This window comes from Pan paniscus, chromosome 19, assembly GCF_029289425.2.
Source record: "Pan paniscus chromosome 19, NHGRI_mPanPan1-v2.0_pri, whole genome shotgun sequence".
NCBI classification, from domain to species: Eukaryota; Metazoa; Chordata; class Mammalia; order Primates; family Hominidae; genus Pan; species Pan paniscus.
In genome coordinates, this window is record NC_073268.2 from 74,582,279 (window position 1) to 74,603,860 (window position 21,582).

Here is a 21,582-nt window from a genome sequence, read left to right on the forward strand (position 1 = left end):
AATCACACAACTATTAATATTTAGTGTCAGCATATTCTTCTGTGTGTAGAACTAAAAGTCAAGCCCCCCGAGTCACAGTTTAGACACTTTGTCAACTATAGTTTGCAATATAGGACTGTCTCTCTAGCTTTGGCCAAAAACTTAAAGTTTCAGGCCCTGCCTACAAATAATGTAAAAATGCAAAGATGGGATAACTATGTGTTGACTAACAGATAAAATTAAGAGGCAAGCAGAGACATTGTGCAAAGGGGAATTTCTCCAGGAGGTGCTCACTGCTACTGGCCAAGTGCTAAACTACTGCTGCTCCCATTGTAGGTCTGAAGCCTCAGGGGAATACATTTTAATCTTGATCATAACTTTATCCTGGAGTCTAAGAAAATCCAGGATAACCAGCTGAGCAGGAAGAGTGTGATAGAGAATTGGTGACCTCTTTGTGCTACACTAAGATCCTCTTACTCTTTTGCTCTGAGAAGAAAGATTAATTTTGAGTTGTCCCTTGAAATAATATTTATAAATGATAAACAGGATTGAGAAATAAAATATGACTGTAATCATTTTTAGAAGTGGTGGCAATAATATTGCTTGAAATAAAAGAAACAAACATTGATAAGAGGTAACCAAACCAGAAAACCGGAAATTAGACAATGAATCAGCTCCAACACTTTTCCTTCTACAATGGTATAAACCAGGAGAGAAAGAATATATTCCAATGTGAATAAAAACAGTAAGAAGTAATCACTATCTTTTAGTCCTTTTTATCAGTCACCGCCAGGTAATTAGGAGATCTGAAAAGTTTCCTTGACCTAGATTTTTGATGGCTATTAAAATACCAATCCAGAATAGCAGTGGAAGGTAATCCTAAATATACAAATTCAGTGGAAAACAAAAGAAAAATAAAAGAGTGGAAGGAAATCAGAGAAGAGGAAGAGACAAATATTTTGGCAAATATAGGGGAAACCTAAGAATTAGATACTTTAAAGACAATGACAAACCTGCAAAAAGAGTTGGAATGATACAGTAATATAAAGAAGCAACTCTTGGGGAAAATAATAAAATTTGGACAGGACTAAAATGAGATGTTCTGAAATGGAAAAGAGAGGACTTGAGAAATAGAAGGGCAAAGGCAACACCATTTCCTCTTCTATTTTGACTTTCTTCTAGTGCTTTTAGAAGAATATTACAATTTATAATTTTGAACATACCTTGTAAAACGAATCATTACTATTGGCAAGGAGAAACCTAAGCACAAAGACTGAGAGATAAGAATCAGAACAAAAATCATCAAAACTTGACTTTTAATGCCCTTATACATACAGCCATCAGATAAAGTTGAGACAAAATTCTTTTAGAGGCAATTCTATGGTCTATTTTACTATTCAACAAATTGGGGGCACATTGTCAAGGGGGGGGTCTCCTTTTGTCTAAGAAAAAATTAAAATCATAATACAAATGAAAATTCAGTCAGTTTGGTCCTTATGAAATTGTCTATACACTGAATTAATTGAGCAAAATGTAAAGACATGTCTGATTTTCAGAAATTATCTCAGAATTCCAGAAATAACAACATGGTTTTTTTTTTTTAAATCACTGTTCTCATAACTGTACATTTTTTGGTACATAGCATCCTCAAGTTTAAAAAGATTTGACTGCAATCTTTGGAGACAAATAATCTTAACAGGTAACTACAACAATTCGTAGGTAGAAGGATTCACAGAATTATCCAGAATTCCTCAAAACCGAAGAGAAGACTACTTTTAGATTTCTGACACCAGGGTACAGCTCTCCATTGAGAAAGCTAAAGTTCAGCAAAGCACATCTCTAGAAGATATAAACAGAACTTCAGTTAAATGGAAGGCTTGGCTAACCACAGTTGAGTAAACCTGAGTTGCAGTGTAATCTGATAAGGAACAAACAGCATGGATTCCAGAAGTGTAAACCATGTGTCCCTAACACACTAGAGTTCTTTGAAAGAATTAATCAAAGAATGGATAAAGAAAACCATATATATAATTCAGAAGCTTGTTTTTTAAAAAAGTTTCTCACAAGAGGCTGTTGAAAAACTTTAATAACTGTTGTAGATTAAAAATTGATTAACAGACAATAAACCGAAACCAATATGGAAAGTATCCAGAAATGAATACTAAGCTAGTGAAAAAATTTATTTAAAGACCTAAACGAAGCATATGTGGACAGAAAGGAGACGACTAAAAATTGCCAATGACATAAAACTATCCACTGTAAAGCCTGAAAGTCTTTGCTAAGTTATGATGAAATTCCCTCTTCACAAAGTAAAAGCAATACTTAATGTATAATGATAGGATCAAAGTTAATAGTTTAAAAAACAAAATAGATTGGTAAGATTTGCCAGAGTGAGAAAAAGGATAGAACAATAGAAGACATGATAAAGATTGATAAAATAATGAATGGCAAAGAGAATGCCAACTGGTGCTGTTTGTTTACTTTTTCCTTTATGAAAACACAAACTTTATGTAGAGCTTTATGATAATAAGATTAAAACTTAAAAGAATACATTATTTTATGGAACACATAATTAGCCCACTGAACATGCTATCACAGGTTATCAATAAGGCACGTATGGCTCTCAAAAACTTCAGTGATATCAAAATATGACTAGCAAAATTACTTACGGTAAAAACTAAAATGGAGCACACAATTCATGCTTCAGGGTATTAACTAGGCAAGGCCAGGAAGGAAGTTTCCTTTCCAATTGCCATAGTATTCAAGATGATTTATGAGTTCAGCTTTTAAGTATTCCTAATTCCATTTTAGAATCCAAATTATCTTATTCAAAAAAATCTTATGCCATTTTTCCAGATATACTCTTCTTTCCTATTTTTCTAAATAGCAAAGCCTTCCATTTTCACCTAATTCTCCTTCACTTCATTTATCCCAGCTTCAAAATATTGCCTAAGAAGTGATAATGAATAACCACTAAACCATATATTAAAGAATACATGTTTGGGAATAAGTTCTATAATCTGTTAAATTTTCCTATCTTCTTTAAGTAGACAAAAATTAAAATTCATACAATAAATTGGTTCTGTTCATAGTCTGTTCATACCACAAAATTAAAATTTGAGTTTGGATGCTAAGATGGATCACACTTAAGAATATTTTAACCTGTGTCCAGTAGCTACAGCAAGAAGTGTTCTTTTACATGATAAATTTCAATCAATAAGCAACATCATTTTATGGAGTAAGACAATGGAATGCCCATTAAAAAGGTATAGACCTCTAGGCTCTGTCTTTACTATGGGGAATGAGCAATTGGTCTATGAAATGCTGTGCCCCCAGTCATTTCATAAATTCACCACATAAAGAATAGGCCATGTATGAATGAGTTACAGGCAAAATTCACAGCGTGAAAGCCTAAGAAACTGTGTCTGAAAAACTTGGCGGATCAGTAAAAAACATGTTAAATTTAAATTCCTGAAAATGATAAAATTATGTGTGGACAAGGCCAAAGTGATCAGGAGGCAGGTTTACACCTTGTGTCCATTTTGTAATCCAGTCCTCTCCATTTTGGGCTTAGCAATAGGGTGCCACACGTGGTGTAAGGCCAGCCATAGCATTCAAGCTTGACTGAATTTTAAGTGACACAGTAATCAAATATGCTCCAAGGGCATTCCAGAATTTCAGGTGCTGCTGACCATTAAAATCAACCTTCTTAGTGCTTACTTCAATTTAAACAGGATGTAAAATACAATCCTCACATCAATTAAATATAAGCTCATATATTTCATCTATCAAAAATTAGTGCCCAGAATATATCACTTGAAAAAAAGGTATTATTATGTGTATCTAAGTAGTTATGCAACACCAGTTTAAAATAAGCAGATAATCTTCTAAAATATAGGATTTATGTATTTCCTCCAGAGTATAAAATAATAATTTGCTAAATTTAGAATGCCAATAAGGCAGTATCTACTCTTTCTATGAAATAGAAAGCTAAGCAGTAGAAGCCCGTGTATGGTATTTCATTTGGGAGACAAAAGAAGAAAGGCATATTTCAAACAGATGGAAAGTGAAATATAATAAAGTTATACTTGCCTGCATTAATTTTCCTTCTGCTGGAGTTATTTCAGCAACACCAGCAAACACACCTTCCAAAGTGAGATTCAGTTTTCCTGTGGGGTCCATTTTCAAGGGGATCACTCTGATAATAGCTTTCTGTTCTGCTGATCTTTCAGACTCCACCGCTGCTGCCAGTACCAGTCCTGTGCGTCCAAAGCCTGCCTGCAGGGTAGCCATCAGCAGGCAGGGCCAGAGGGCAGCCAGCTGCAGCTGGTGGCCACCACTCATGCTACCAGCTGCAGCAATGCACTTCAACCATACATACTGCTTCCACTAGCTAATACCAAATGCAGGTTCTCAGATCCAGACAAATGGAGGAAAAGAACATTTATGCTTCCGTTTCAGAAAGCCAAGTCGTAGTTTTGGCCCTTCCTTTCTCTAAAGTTTATTCCCAAAAACAGGTAGCATTCCTGATTGGGCAGAGAAGAGGATATTTTCAGCCCACATCTGCTGCAGGTATGTCATTTTCTCCCATCTTCACTGTGACTAGTAAAGATCTCACCACTTCTCTTTGGAATTTCCAACTTTGCTTGTGATTGAATGTCACTTCGTGAATTTGTATTATGTCAGATCACTTGGCAATGCTCTTCCATATGCATCAAGTTGCCAGGCACTAAACCCAATGTTCATGAACAAAACAAGGCAAAGTAAACAGCTAAGGCCATGTATCAAAGGTGAGCGTGAAGAACTCCAGCTCAGAAAAGGAAGGGATGGCCATTTTTAAGCCATAATATGTGTCAATGGTAAATGACTAAATACCACAAGGAGATTTTTTTTTTTTAATGGAGGAGAAGAGGGAACAATAATAAAAATTTCAGGCCACACGTTGATGTCCAAAGATGCTACAATATGTATTTAGAAAAGTTTCCACATTAAACTGTATTTCAGTGTGGCCAGGTTTCTAGGCCCACTGCATTTACATACTTTTCATGAACTTAGACATACCATAATTTTTTGTGTTTTACCAAAATTTGCCTATAAATTAGGTGCTAATTTATGTATCTTCACACATTACAGGATAATCCTGAGCATCACAACCTTTTCCAACTTTCATAATTAGAGTATTTGAAAAGGTTAGCTTTCCAATTATTTTTCCCAGTTAAAATTCATATTTCCATCTCCATTTTCTTTTCTCTCTTAAGGATTCTTGATTTTATTCTCCAGCTCGGAAATGCCGAGCACTTTGATTTCCCATGAGATGCTTTTGGAAACTACTTTAATATCCAGATTTTATGATCTGTAATTTTCTAGGTTCATAAGAAAAACAAAGGACTATTCCTCACATGTATCCAAATTCCCTGAGGGGGTAGGGAATAAAAGGTAGGGGGAGCAGGGAGGCGATTAACCACAGGCTCTAGGTAGAATACCCTGAAAAAATACAAATAATCTTGAGTAGAATAGATCTGTGCTATTTCTAGGCACTATGAAAATTTGCGTCTTTGTACAAACACAGAATAAGATTTTTAAAATGTGCACCCTTAAGTAAATATAAATACACCTCACCCACAAAGCCCTCTGTGTTCCAAGGTCAAGTTTAAAAATACTATGAAGTCTTCAGAATAAGTGCTGAAAAGCCAAACAATTGAACATGAACCTGTTATATGGATTCTTTTCTTTTGCTGAGGCAGAGGGAGGGGGGAAAAGGGAATTTCAAAAGAAATCTGCAAACCTGTTGCGCTGTCGGGCCCACTGGAATCCACGGGGGTGAAACAAATTCAATTATGCTTTTACAGATCCTGCTCAAAAAAGGTTTCAACTGCTTAACCAAGTACAGCTCATTCTTCCACCTTCTTACTCTGCAACCAAACCAAGTGCCCCATACTACAGGTAGGTGCCGAGAAATTCCGCAGCCTGAAAAAATAATCCATGCAGGTCAAAGGCAGAAATTTACTCCGGGATGAGAGATGCTGTCCCCAAGAACTAAATTAAACACTTACAGAAAATCCAAAATCATTTCTGAAACCTCCTTGCTAACAAAAGTTCTTTTTTTCTCCAAACAGCATATAAAATGATCAAGTCTTGAAAGAGAAAAGAAGCAAAGTAGCAAATACATCAACAATTCACTATCAGAAACACATAAAATCCCAGAGAGAGAAGGCAGTATCTCTGAATCATGGATGGACTTGGAAAGTTCGGAAGGATTCCGAGTGCTTCCTTTCAGAAAGACAATTCTGGATCAACTCCCTAGAGCAGGAAGCCTGTGGTTTGTAATTGGTGTTCTAGCTCTGACTCCCTCCCCTGGGACTGCAATCACGCTCTCTACCTGCTGACAAAGTGAGGGTGGAGCTGCTAGAGGCAACCACCCCCCACCCTGCCCCCCTCCTCCTGGTGCTCACACACAACACTTACTTAACCAGACACGTTCTTTCGCTCTCTCCCCTCCCTCAGCTCCTCTACTCCCTCTATTGAGCCACAGCTAAACTGCATCCAATTCGATCCCGAGTACCTTTCTCTGGGTAAGCAAGCTACCACATGCAAATCAGGGCCACTCAAAGATATCTAAGCAGACTCTGCACCCAACAGAGCATAGATGATGGTATGAGGAAATAAACAGAAAAAAATAAAGGTAATCCGGAAGATAAAAGAATGGACACAAGGTTTTGCAAATATAAGTTCAAAAGGATTTCTGCTCATTCCAAGTTTGAGTGTCTATAAATGGCAGAAAGCCAGAATAAAGTGATCCTGTGTTTTAGTACTTACTGATTTATTGCTGCTTATGTCTGCTACCCTGGGAAGGGCTCTGTCCATTTTATGTTTAGCTTTTCTTCAGCTCTTACTAATTTAAATTCAGTAGCTGTCTAAACTGTGCCTATATGGAACTTTCAAATCAGGTTGATGTCAGATGTCTGGAATCCAACTGTTATTTTCTTTTCAATCTCTGGGAGGTCCTTTGGGAGGTCCTTTTCAATCTTTGGGAGATCAGACCTATGCCTTCAATGTAAGACTCCAAATAAGTCCATGTCATAAATACAAGCCAAAGGGTAAAATATGATTAATGAGAAGAGCATAGGCAAAAAGAAAATGAATTTCTGGCTAATTACCACATTCATGAACTATAATCCTTATTACTACCTTGCCATTAGAAATAATACAACAGTTTCTAATACATTTATAACATTTGAAGTTTCAAATTACCAGATTATATTTGACTGTGGTGAGACATTTTATTTCTGAACCGCTGCCATAAACTTTCAAAATTATACAAATGAACAACAATGTGGATATAGTTAAATCTAGTGAACTGTACACTTAAAAATTGTTATGATAGTAAATTTTATGTGTTTCTTACCTCATGTAAAAACGAATCTCTGATCATCTGTAAAATGCTGATGATAATAATTACGATAGGTCTGTTGTAAAGATTAAATGACATAATGCCTCTGAAAGCAAAAAGGACGAGTAGCCTATTGACCTTCAACATTGTTTCCCCTGTAGATAAGGTTTATGACAGTAGTTTCAGAATTTCAGATCTAATAACTAACCTAGATCAAAGACAAATTCGAAAATAAATTTTTTGTTTATTTTTGTTGTTTGAGACAGGGTCTTGTGTTACCCACGCTGGAGCACAGTTGTGCCATCATGGCTCACTGCAGCCTTGACCTTCATGGCCTCCCACCTCAGCCTCCAGAGTAGCTGGGATCACAGGTGCATCCCACCACACCCTGCAAATTTTTTTTTTTTTTTTGAGACGGAGTCCCGCTCTGTTGCCCAGGCTGGAGTGCAGTGGCGCTATCTCGGCTCACTGCAAGCTCCGCCTCCCGGTTCACGCCATTCTCCTGCCTCAGCCTCCCGAGTAGCTGGGACTACAGGCGCCCGCCACCACGCCCAGCTAATTTTTTGTATTTTTAGTAGAAACGGGGTTTCACCGTGTTAGCCAGGATGGTCTCGATCTCCTGACCTTGTGATCCACCCGCCTCGGTCTCCCAAAGTGCTGGGATTACAGGCGTGAGCCACTGTGCCTGGCCAACACCCTGCAAATTTAAAAAAATTTTTTGTTGGGCCAGGCGTGGTGACTCACGCCTATAATCCCAGCACTTTGGTTGACCAAGGTGGGTGGATCACGAGGTCGGGAATTTGAGACCAGCCTGACCAACATAGTTTAATTTAACATAGTTAAACTAAAAAATAACCTACAAATGGGCTTTGCCTCATCTATTCCTGCTTAAAACGTGCAAAGGAATGAAAAGACCTAGCCCTAGTAACTAATACACACACTTAATTGACAGAAAGAAGACAGTTACAAATGTGGTTGCCCTCTCTTGAGGAAACTCTGAGATTTGGAAATGATGATGATATGCATCATGAACCTGGAGACTTGGAGAAACTCAAGATCAAGCCAAACAGCTCTATGTAGCTTAGTTCACTGTTTTAGATCACCAGAATTGCAAGAGCAATTATTCTTCAGCTTCAAAGTTTTGGAGTTACCCTCTAGGGTTGATATACTACTACATTTTCCTAGAGATGTCATAAAGATGCCATCACTATTGTAATGAAATGCCTAAGTCTCAATGACATCTACTAGCTAGTCTTATACATGAGACAGATCATCCTTCAGGATCTACTTTCACCTCTGGATTGATTAAATTTATCAAAGATCATTCATCCTTTTCCAAAAATGTAGGTTTCTGTAAAACATGTCTAAGAATTGTCCTTATCCCTAATGGCATTTAAAAAATTCCATTGCTATTCAAGTACAAATGAAAAAAAAACTTTTAAAATTCAGATTATTTGAAAAATAAAGTAAATCTCATTTGAATTATACTATTAACTGTCATAATTATTGAATTTTCTATTAATCGACAAACAGTAAGAACAAGCAAGACAACAAGTCTAGTTGGAACACTCATTTTATTGTTGACTGATTGAAATTTATCAGTGCTTAAGGTGCTGAAATACTGAGGTACTAGTCAGGAACCTTGTTAGTTGACTAGTTGTGTCAGACCCTACTGGCTAATTCACAGGAAGACTTTATTATACCTCTTGCCATTTTGCCCAAGTCATTAATGACAGCTTTAGTTGATAGATACAAGGCGTGTAAGGATAGCAGGAGATCCAGCTCCTTGGTCTGCTGTATTCATATATAAAAATGTTTGGAAAGCTGATTAAGGCATTTCATTAATTAAGCCTTAAAACAACTGAAACCAAATCTATGCCAAGGTTCCTGCTTGACATGTGTTCCTCAAAAGATATTATCTCAACATCTATAAAGCTAAGAAAGCCATATTTAGGGGAAAATCTACACAGTATATTAGCTCTTCAACATGACAGAGAAAAAGCAAAGTTCCTTCATTTGGAAATTGGGTCTCCTCTTCACATACTCTGACAAAATATTATATAGTCTGGCCAAAAGATACAGGTGTCTTGATAATTTGCTCTTTTAAACCTTGCTAATAAAGATAAATAAATGCCCATCACATACACATTAACTAGTCTAATCAGAGGGACCACACAGGTCGCTTTTCAGAACCTACTTTAATATCTAAACAGAGTCACTGCAGATCAATACAGAGCTCACCCTTTTCCAGAAAAGTAGATCTCTGTAATATTTCTAGGGTTTGACATCACTGGGAAGGCACAATGCAGTATAAGAAATGAACTGTTACATCCACAACGGCTAGCATAATACTATGTCATATCACCAAGTGCCTTTTTAATTAGTTTCATATTCCTAGGCTTTCCTTTCGTTTCTGCAGTGCTTAATAGGAGAACTGAAACGGAATCCAATAAGAAAGTTTTGGTCAATTGAAAGACTTTAAATCAGAAAGTTTCTTGCTGTCACTGGATAAGCAAGTAAGGGATTAACCACAGAAACTGGACATCCAAGATATCCTTCTCTCCTAAAACACAGTCCCACAGTCCTACTGCACAAATCTAGAATCCTATAACAGGGATAAGAAAAAAATGTTACCATCTATCCCATTATCCAAAATTCTCTCAGAAGCTTAAACCAGATTGAAACCATTCTTTAAAAATCAGAGGCATAGCTTCTGCTAAATGGCTGCTAATCAGTTTTTTCCCAAATTTGCACACAATACCTTATATAGATGAGAATTTATACTTATTGAATGTAAAAATCTAAAATAAGAAAATAGTATATTAAATCTCTTAATGTTTTTGTTCACACATTGTACATTTTCCCTTCAAAATAAAAATACTACACATGCATCCTTTATCCTTCTATCCTGCAATAATAAAAATATAAAACTTTAAAACCTTTAAATCTATCAGCATTTATAAATACAATTATATTAAACAAGTTAAATACTTTCTTTAAAGACATTTAAATAAGTGATATATTAATAAAATCTTTTTACCATTTATGATAATGTATCATTAAAATTAAAGAAAGATATGAAAATAGAAGAATGCTTCCATTAATATAAAAGAATCAGGGGCTGTTAAGTGTGATAGATGGTCCAAGTCTGGATGCCTTGCTCTTAAAACAGAATGCTGGGTTAGGAAGTAAAAGAATTTCCTGGTTAATCACTTAGAAAATTAGCTCTTCTCCAGAGTTTCTTCCCTGGAATTCCTGATGCATTTAGACCTGTGATGCTGGTGACCTCACATGCCTTTGTTTCTCACACGATCTCCTCTAAAAGGATCACACTGTGACTTGAATCAGAGAGACTGAATTCCCCACTAAAGTTGTGCTGACTACAGTTTGAGTGGCAAGACAACAAATCAGCACACACACAGATTATTCTTAGTACCATAGATGGAGCAGTTTTTAGATGCTCCTTGACTATAACAGAAGGTCAGAACTTTTCATTTAAAAGGGATCTGGGCAGCCAAAAAACGTGGCTGCTAGATGTTCAGTAGTTTGTCAAGGCAGATCATCTGAACTGAACCACTGTAGTACATTCAAATTCCCAATTCTCAATTAACAAAATTCTCAATTAACGAAACAAAAAATACTTTTTTTTCCTTAACAGAACTGAAAAAATCCCAACAGTTTGTCATGTGCAAGGCTAGTCTGCCTCCAGCTACAGCTAGTGCACAATGTCACATTTGTCATCCATTCCTCACTCTTTTAATTCTTCCTCCTTTGGAAAGCGCTCCTGCTTGCAGGCCACGTCCACCAGCAGATGAAGATCTAGAAAGAAAGGATAGTTTACTCCCTCTTAGCCTCTCTGTAGAGTTCTATAGACAAGTTTTCAGACAAGCAGAACAAGTTGTCTATGTCTCACCTGTAGAACTGGCTCTAAAATTGTATAGTCCCATCAGATTCTTAATTTCGGGATATTCCTGTAACTCTAAAGCACACTGATGCAGCCCAGTTGTAACCCAAAGAGACCAACAAATTTTAGTGTCCCTCCTTTTCAGTAGTATGGCCAAGACTCTTTTCACCTCAGTTGCCTTTTTTTTTTTTTTTTTTTGAGACGGAGTTTTGCTCTTATCGTCCAGGCTGGAGTACGGTGGCACAATCTCGGCTCGCTGCAACCTCTGCCTCCTGGGTTCAAGTGATTATCCTGCCTCAGCCTCCCAAGTAGCTAGGATTACAGGCATGCACCACCACGCACGGCTAATTTTTATATTTTTAGTGGAGACGGGGTTTCAGCATGTTGGCCAGGCTGGTCTCGAACTCCTAACCTCAAGTGATCCACACACCTTGGCCTCCCAAAGTGCTGGGATGACAGGCGTGAGCCACAGTGCCTGGCCTTCAATTGCCTTTTATTGTAAGTGAAAAAGTAAGGAAAAGTGTCAAAGGGATCAAAGTGAATATACACATACAAATAAAAATTCATTTCCTTCATGCTGTAAGAGTAGGTGGGTGGGTTGTGGGAACATGAAAAGGCAATGCCTTCAGAAAAAACAATGTTAAAATAAGTAATCACCATTTTTCCAAAGTTGATTGACTCTATAAAATTCCCACTTATTGACTAACACAGCTGAATTCTTGTAAAAACACCTAGCTGAACTGTCCATAAAAAAGAAAGCATGTCCTCACACAGTGGTTCATTAAGAATGAAAGAAGTAAAAATGCAAATTAGGTACTAGGTTCTGTAATACAAAAAAGCTAAGACCATGTGTAGAAGTTGAGCTAAAACGTCTATCAGAGGAACACAGGCAGCAATAAAAGGATCTTAAAGTGGCTTCTAGCTTCAAGCTAATGTGCTTACAACTTCTAGAGCAACATGACCGGGAGCTTTTTTTTTTTTTTTTTTTTTGAGACAGAGTCTCACACTGTCACCCGCGCTGGAGTGCAATCTCAGCTCATAGCAACCTCCGCCTCCCGGGTTCATGCGATTCTCCTGCCTCAGCCTCCCAAGTAGCTGGGATTACAGGCGCACACCACCATACCTGGCTAATTTTTTATATCTTTAGTAGAGATGGGGTTTCACTATGTTGGCCAGACTGGTCTCAAACTCCTGACCTCGTGATCTGCCCGCCTCGGCCTCCCAAAGTGCTAGGATTACAGGCGTGAGCCACTGCGCCCAGCCCAGGGAGCATTTTTAGGTTGGTTTTGAAGTTTACAACTTTGCTTTAGCATTTGTGAGTTAAAGTATACAGCACAAACCCTTTATTTCATTCTCAACATACAAAGACTTTTGTTGCTACATTTTTGGAACACAGCCTCTACAGGATTGATCCACAGCCCGAGCAGGATAGCTGATTCAAATAAAATGGAATTCTACTACCACTTGGTAGAAAATCTAGAAAGCATTTGAAATAGTACCTAATTTTTGCCATATTTTGTAAAAGACAGACTAGTCACCAGGGGTAGGTGCTTACTCATCTGGTGAACTACAACCTAGCCATATAGAACAAGTAATTTATCCACATAAGTATTTTGTGGAAGGAGAGTTTATCAGTTTATCACTTAAAATGAGTTTCTCATACACCCATGATCACAGCAGTATAATCAGCAGTATTATTCACAATAGGCAAAAGGGAGAAGAAATCCTAGTATCCATCAACAGATGAATGGATAAACAAAATGTGGTATACACATATAACGGAATGTTATTTAGCCTTAAAAAGGAATAAAGCAGGACCAGGAGTGGTGACTCATGCCTGTAATCCTAGCAGTTTGGGAGGCCGAGGCAGGCAGATCACAAGGTCAGGAGATCAAGACCATCCTGGCTAATACGGTGAAACCCCATCTCTACTAAAAATACAAAAAATTAGTCGGGCATGGTGGCAGGCGCCTGTAGTTCCAGCCACCAGGGAGGCTGAGGCAGGAGAATTGTTTGAACCCGGGAGATGGAGGTTGCAGTGAGCCGAAATGGAGCCACTGCACTCCAGCCTGGGCAACAGAGCCAGACTCCGTCTCAAAAAAAAAAAAAAAGGAGGAAGAAAGCCAGGAGTGGTGGCACATGCCTGTAGACCCAGCTACTCAGAAGGCTGAGGCAGAAGGATTGCTTGAGCCCAGGAATTCAAGGCTTCAGTGAGCTATGATGGCACCACTGCACTCCAGTGTGGGTGACAGAGCAAAACCCTGTCTCAAAAAAACAAACAAACAAACAAAATGGAGGAAATTCTGGCACATGCTACAACAATAGGCATTAGGATAAATGAAATAAACTAATCACAAAAAGACAAAAGACAAATACTATATGATTCCATTTATATGAGGTAGCTGGAATAGTCAAATTCAGAGACAAAAAATAGAATGGTAGGTGCCAAGGGCTGTTGTTTAATAGGTACGGAGTTTCCGTTTGGGAAGAGGAAAGGAGTTCTGTAGATGAATGGTAGTGATGGTTGTATTCACATGAAATACAAATGTGAGTGTATTTCATGCCACTGAACTGTATACTTAAAAATGGTTACAATGAGGCTGGGTGCGGTGGCTCACGCCTGTAATCCCAGCATTTTGGGAGGCTGAGGCGGGCAGCTCAGCCAAGGTCAGGAGTTCGAGACCAGCCTGACCAACATGGTGAAACCCCATCTCTACTAAAAATACAAAATCAGCTGGGCGTGGTGGCACATGCCTGTAATCCCAGCTACTCGGGAGGCTGAGGCAGGAGAATCGGAAAATCGCTTGCATCTGGGAGGCGGAAGTTGCAGTGAGCCAAGATTGCATCATTGCACTCCAGCCTGGGAAACAAGAGTGAAACTCCACCTCAAAAAAAAAAAAAAAAAAATTACAATGCGCCAGGTATGGTGATGCACACCTGTAGTCCTAGCTACCTGGGAGGCTGAAGCAGGAGAATTACTTGAGGCTGCAGTGTGCTATGATTGCATCTGTGAATAGCCACTGCACTCCAGCCTGGGCAACATAGTAAGACCTCTATCTCAAAAAAAAAAAAAAAAAAAAAAAAACAGGTTAAAATGGTAACTTTTATGTTATGCACATTTTACCATAAAATGGCTTCTCTGAAGTTTAAGTAATAATTATAATAATGATAACAGTAATACATTTACATAACATCTCTTTTTCAAGTAGCTAAATGCATTGTGTTAAGGTCATGTAATTAATCCTGAGTAGTTAGTAGATAACTAGGAGGAAGAGCCTCTAAGCCATTTGGCTAATGAGTAAAGCCAATGGTTTCCAAACCTTGCTGCATATTGGAATCACCTGGGACTTTTTAAAAATTACTGATGCTTGGGGCCCCTCCCACCCTCAGACATTCTAATTTAATTTAATTGGTGTGGAATGCAACCTAGGCATCAGGATTTTTGAAAGCTGACCAAAAAGAATAACACCTAACTATGATCATTTTCTAAACCTATAGAGACATACCAGCTCCATAAAGGATAGGCCATATGGTGGTAGAAAATACTAAAATAAGATTTTGGAATATGAATAGACCCAGTTGTAACCCTACTTTGAAAGCAGAGTAGTAATTATTGATAAGGACAAAGGAAATGACTGTTAAAGCAACTACAGATCTCAAATGGGGAGGCAGACTGAAGAACAGTAGTAACAAACCCACTGAATTTTAATAATTGGGCTTTAAAGTAGCATTTGGCACACAGCTTCTAATAACAAGCATCTAAACATAATTTTATTAAAGCAAGCTTCCTTCATTAACAAAGTTGCCAATCAAGGAGCTAAGGAGTACAGAAATCAATAAAAATACAAAAAGACATAGACTAGCTTGGTGTTGCTAGAGGTTTATATGCCTTCACTCAAAAGATAAACTTGCATATTCATCAGAGAAGATAAGTATTTGGGAATCACAGGCTTGAGAGGTGAAAGGCCCCAAGAGACAAGAGCATTGCATCTACTTGTTTGGGAATGATCATTCCTACCAAGAGCATCCTCTAGGGTTTTGGGGCTATTACCTTAATAAAATCTCATCCATAATCCAATAGCTATAAAATGGGAAGTATTTTCTTCAGGAATGAATTGAACTTTGCTCTTAAACATTCAGTTTCCTTTGACTGTAAAACTAAACATCCTATCAGAGTGTAGTTCCCACAATGAGATTAATATTTGGGTACATTTGGTTTAGGGTAATACCATTGCAGAAATCAGAAGAGCATGGTTCAGTCTAATATTCTTTACCTCTTGGTATTTTTTATTTAAAAGGTATTTCCTTAAGTCAGCATGTACTCAAAAGAGCTACACAAAGCATGCCAGTGGCTGTAATGAATAACCTCCTCCCTAACAAAATACACATCACTGAAATCACTACAATTTGGACACCTAATCAATTCGAAGTCTCTTATGAAAAAAAAATGTTGGCCAGGTGCGGTGGCTCACACCTAGAGTCCTAGCACTTTGGGAGGCTGAGGAGGGTAGATCGCTTGCATCCAGAAGTTTGAGACCAGCCTAGGCAACATGGTGAAACCCTGTCTCTATAAAAAAATAAAAATAAATACAAAAATAAATTAGCTGAGTGTGGTGGCATGTGGCTATAGTCCCAGCTACTCAGGAGGCTGAGGCAGGAGGATAGCTTGAGCCCAGGAGGTCAAGGCTGCAGTGAGCTGATCACACCACTGCACTCAGACTAAGCAACAGAGACACTATCTCAAAATAAAACAAAATAAAAATAAAAATGTCAAATAAAGCTTCAAGTGTGAGAAGATGTCCTTTCTTACACAGGTTAAAGAAAATTTTAATTTAGTTTTTAAATTTTTATAATTTAGTTACGGAAGGGCACTGATAAGTTCTGCAATATAAGATGCTCCTGTTCAATGTGATATTGAGCAACATAACGATATTCCAACAGTTAATGTTAGAATTATAGCATTTCAGAATTTGGGGGCCAAAGGAGTCTTTAGAGGAGGATTTCATGAGATTCTCTTATATTCATCATAAATAATGTATTTTAAGAGTTGGAACATTATTGATGAGAGATACTCTTAATGATAATGACAGATGAAATTTAAATGATATTTTAGAAATTTTTTATTTGGTTCCTATCATTAATATTTTAACTTGAAATTTAGTATCTATCAAGATAAAAAACATTTGGTCATCTATGAGAACTAAACTGAATGCTATTCCATTTTGAGCTCTCCCCACAAGGGCTGCCTCCTCACTCTCCTAAGGGCTTCTCTGCCCATCAATGATCAGGGCTGCAAAAATATCAGAAGCTAAGAACAAGGAACAAGAACATCTAATACAAGGTTGGCAAAGTTTTTCCTGTAAAGAGTCAGATAATAAATATTTTAGGCTTTATGGCCCATATGGGCCCTATGGCAATTGCTCAATTCTGCTATTGTAGCACGACAGCAGTCAAAGACAACACATAAATGCACAGCTGTGACTGTATGTTCCAATAAAACTTTATGGACATTGAAATCTGAATTTCACATAATTTTCATGTATCATGAAATATTCTTTTGATTTTTTCCTCCAACAATTAAAAAATGTAAAAACCATGCTTAGCATGTAGGCCATATAAAAACTGTCAGCAAACCAGATTTGATCCGCAGGGCTTAGTTTACTAACTCCTCTTCTAATAGCACACGCTATGGGTACAATCAAGATAAATTTAAGGAAAACAGGAAAAAGATTTCATCAAGTTGAATATTGTTATTATAGTTCTCAAAACAACATATTTTCTCCAAAGAAGATATAAAAATGGCAAACGAGCTCATGAAAGGATTAGTCATTAGGGGAATGCAAATCAAAACCACAATGAAGGCCAGGCACGGTGGCTCACGTCTGTAATCCCAACACTTTGGGAGGCCGAGGTGGGCAGATCACGAGGTCAGGAGATCGAGCCCATCCTGGCTAACACAGTGAAACCCTGCCTCTACTAAAAGTACAAAAAATTAGCCAGGTGTGGTGGCGGGCGCCTGTAGTCCCAGCTACTCGGAAAGCTGAGGCAGGAGAATGGCATGAACCCGGGAGGCGGAGCTTGCAGTGAGCCGAGATCACGCCACCTGTACTCCAGCCTGGGCAACAGAGTGAGACTCTGTCTCAGAAAAAAATAAAAAACCACAACGAAGTACACCTCACAACACAAGGATGGCTCTAATAATAATTTTTTAAAAAGGAAAATACCAAGTGTTAGCGAGGATATAGAGAAACTGGAACCCTTGTGCATTGCTGGCAGAAGTGTAAAACAGTTCAGCCATTATGGAAAATAGTTTAACAGTTCCTCAAAAAGTTAAACATGGAATTACCATATGACCTGGCAATTCCACTTCTAGGTATAGACCCCGAAGAACCAAAAACAGTTACTAAAACAAATACTCGTATATGCATGTTCATAGCACTATTCACAATAGGCGAAACATAGAAAAAGCCCAAATGCCCATCAGTTAATAAATGGATAAACAAATTGTGGTATATATATATAACATAACATTATTCAGCCATAATAAGAAATGAAGTACTGATTTACATGCTACAATGTGGATGAACCTTAGAAAACATTATGCTTAGTAAAATAAGTTAGACACAAATGTCACACACATATTGCATTATTTCATTTATATAAAACATTCAGAATAAGTAAATCCATAGAGACAGAAAACAGATTGGTAGTTGCCAGGGGCTGGGGAAAGGTGGGAATATGGAACAACTGTTTAATGGTTATGGGTTTTTCTTTTGGGGTGCTGAAAATGTTTTGGAACTAAATAGAGGTGGAGGTTGTATATCATTATGAATGTACTATATGCCACTTAATCGTACACTTTAAAATGTTTAACTTATAGCGAGGCATGGTGGCCCATGCCTGTAGTCTCAGGAGGCTGAGGCAGGAGGATTGCTTGAGCCCAGCAGGCAGAGGTTGCAGTGAGCCAAGATCACACCACTGCACCCCAGCTTGGGGGACAGAGCAAGACCCTGTCTAAAAAAATAAAAACTAAAAAATTAAATGTTTGGCCAGGCGTGGTGGCTCACACCTGTAATCCCAACACTTTGGGGAGGCCGAAGTGGATGGATCACCTGAGGTCAGGAGTTTGAGACCAGCCTGGCCAACATGGTGAAACCTGATCTCTACTAAAAATACAAAATCAGCCGGGCATGGTGGCGGGCGCCTGTAATCCCAGCTGCTTGGGAGGCTGAGGCAGGAGAATCACTTGAGCCCAGGAGGTGGAGGTTGCAGTGAGCCGAGATCACACCACTGCACTCCAGCCTGGGCAACAAAGCAAGACTCCGTCCAAAAAAAAAAAAAATTAAATGTTTAATTCTATGTTAATTTTACCTTAAAAAAAAAAGGTATATTTTCCTGTCAATTTGAAATGACCAGACAAAAAGGAGGGGAAAGCAGGAAATGGCTATAAATACAAAATTCATAGTTATGGTTGACTTTGTCAACCTCATTGGATTAAGAAATACCTAGAAATCTGGTAGAGCATTATCTTTGTTTTTTTTACTGTTTTTGTTTTGTTTTGTTTTGTTTTTTCAGATGGAGTCTCACTCATTCTGTCTCCCAGGCTGGAACACAGTGGCGCAATCTCGGCTCACTGCAACCTCTGCCTCCCAGGTTCAAGCAATTCTCCTGCCTCAGCCTCCCAAGTAGCTGGGATTACAGGCACCCACCACCACACCCGGCTCATTTTTGTATTTTTAGTAGATGGGGTTTTGCCATGTTGGCCAGGCTAGTCTTGAACTCCTGACCTCAGATTATCTACCCACCTCAGCCTCCCAAAGTACTAGGATTACAGGTGTGAGCCACTGTACCTGGCCTGGTAAAGCATTATCTTTGGATATGTCTCTGTGTTTCTAGAGAAGATTAGCATGTGAGTCTGAGTGGACTAGGTGGGGAAGATCTGCTCTCAATATGGGTAGGCACCATCCAGTCAGCCAGGGGCCCAGAGAGAACAAAAATGGAGAAAAGGCAAGTGTGTCTGCAGCTGGGGTACACTCTTCCTCTCCTGTCCTTGCACATCAAAACTCTAGACTCCCCAGCCTTTGTACTCTGGGACTTACACCACAAGCCCCCTTGGCTCTTAGGCTCTAGTCTTGGACAAGTTACACCATTGGCTTCCCTGGTTCTGCGGCCTTTACACTTGGACTGAGCTACACTGCCAGGGTCTCCAGCTTACAGACAGCTTGTGTGGGACTTCTCAGCCTCCATAACAGTATATGCCAATTTCCCTAATAAATCCCCTCTTATATGTCTATATACAGTCAGGAGTCACTTAACAATGGGGATATGTTCTGAAAAATGTGTCATCAGGTGATTTTGTCCCCGCACAAATATCACATTGTATATTTACACAAACCTAGATGGTATAGCCTACTACATACTGACATAGTTTGGCTGTCCCCAACCCAAATCCCATCTTGAATTCCCACATGTTGTGGGAGAGACCTGGTAGGAGGTAACTGAATCATGGGGGCAGGTTTTCCCGTGCTGTTCTGATGATAGTGAATAGTCTCATGAGACCTGATGGCTTTATAAGGGGGAGTTTCCCTGCAGAAGCTCTCTTTTCTTGTCTGTTGCCATGTGAAACATGCCTTTCACCTTCCACCATGATTGTGAGGCCTCCCAGACACGTGGAACTGTAAGTCTATTAAAACTCTTTCTTTTGTAAATTGCCCAGTCTCGGGTATGTCTTTATCAGCAGTGTGAAATCGGACTAATACACATACCAAGGCTATATGGTATAGCCTATTTCTCTTAGGATACAAACCAGTACAGCAAGTTACTATGCTGAACACTGTAGGCAATTATAACACAATAGTAAGTACTTATGTATCTAAACATAGAAAAGGTACCATAAAACTACAGTGTTACAATCTTACGGGACCACTGTTCCATATATATGGTCTGTCATTGACTGAATGTCATTATGCCGTGCATGACCATATATATCCTATTGGTCTATCTCTCTGTAAGACCCTGACTAATACACATACCAAAACATATCTTAGTTTTCAGTATCAGAGCATGGTAATGAGATATGGAATGGTGTCTTTTGTAAAACATACACAATTCTTGTTTCCAGCAGAAGAGACCTGTAGAGGACACCACTTGTGTAACCCTATTGGACCTAGCACAGTACCAAGCCCAAGGCAGGCATTCAGTAAGTACTTGCTAAAAGAAACCTGAGGGTGGTTTGACTCCCCAAATATTCAAACCTTACCTCTTAGTGGTTAACTAAAAGACTGCTCATAGAGACAAAATGTAGACACAGACACAGACACAGAAAGTAGAATGGTGGCTACCAGCATTCAGGGGACAGTGGAAATGGAGACTTACTGTTTAATGGGTATAGAGTTTCAGTTTTGCAAGATGAAAAGAGTTCTGGAGAGAAATGGTGGTGATGGTAGCAGTGGCATTAACTGAACTGTACATTTTCAAATGGTTAAGATGGTAAATTTTATGAGCATTTATCACAATTTTTTAAAAGACTGCATTTTTCCATAAATTTTTAAAAAGTACATTAGTAAGATAAGAATGTATATGGAGAAAAAAAGCAACTCATTCATTTATTTATCCAACAAGGAGTGCCACAGGTAATATTCAGGTCCTGGGGATACAACAATGGGTAAAACAACCACAGAGAACTAACCTTCTAGAAAGAGTGGGGGTGGGAATTATAGAAAAATAGCAAGTAGTAATAGGCACTGCAGAAGAAAAACAAAGAAGAATAAAGACTGAAGGAGGGCAGGACATGGGGAACAGGGTGCCATTTCAGATGGCATGGTCAGGAAGATTTCTGTGATGATCTGGCATCTGAGCAGAGGACTGAATGAAATGAAGGAACACACCACGTGAAAATCTGGGTGAAAAACATTTCAGGCAGAGATAATAGCAAGTGTAAAGGCTGGAGCATTCTTGGTATGCTCAAACAATAGTGAAGAAACTGCTGGGGCTGGACTAGATGAGGGAGATAGAAGGTGGTAGGGGATGAAGCCAGAACAGTTGCCAGGAGCCAAATCATTCAGCATCTTGAAGACCACAGTAAGGATTCTCAGATTTTCTTCTACATATATATATAGAAAACTATTAAATAAATTTAGATGGGAAAATAATTACTGATTTAAGAGATCACTCTGGCAGAAAGACTGTAGGGGCCAAGAGCAGAAGCTGAAAAACCTTAAGAAGCTACTGCAGTCATCTAGGCAAGAGAAAGTAGTAGCTTGGACCATGGCGACACCAAATAAAGGAGGTGAGAAATGGTCAGATTCTG

At 38.6% G+C, this 21,582-nt stretch overlaps 2 protein-coding genes across 6 annotated transcripts in view; both read right to left on the reverse strand.

Annotated features, from left to right (window-relative positions):
- Positions 1-6,098, reverse strand: part of RNF43 (ring finger protein 43) — a 63,446-nt gene extending 57,348 nt beyond the window's left edge. For 3 of the 5 annotated variants that reach the window (XM_063598781.1, XM_008970569.4, XM_063598780.1), the window contains exon 1: positions 4,072-6,098. In XM_063598781.1, coding sequence (XP_063454851.1) covers positions 4,072-4,323 — 252 coding nt within the window. In that variant the 5' untranslated portion in view covers positions 4,324-6,098. The remainder of the gene's footprint in view (positions 1-4,071) is intronic. The other 2 variants (XM_008970571.5, XM_055101616.2) reach the window with 1 other exon arrangement.
- A 2,416-nt stretch (positions 6,099-8,514) lies between these two features.
- HSF5 (heat shock transcription factor 5) overlaps positions 8,515-21,582 on the reverse strand; it is a 68,388-nt gene continuing 55,320 nt past the window's right edge. Inside the window, exon 6 of the mRNA XM_003817378.6 lies at positions 8,515-11,188. Coding sequence (XP_003817426.3) covers positions 11,118-11,188 — 71 coding nt within the window. The 3' untranslated portion in view covers positions 8,515-11,117. The remainder of the gene's footprint in view (positions 11,189-21,582) is intronic.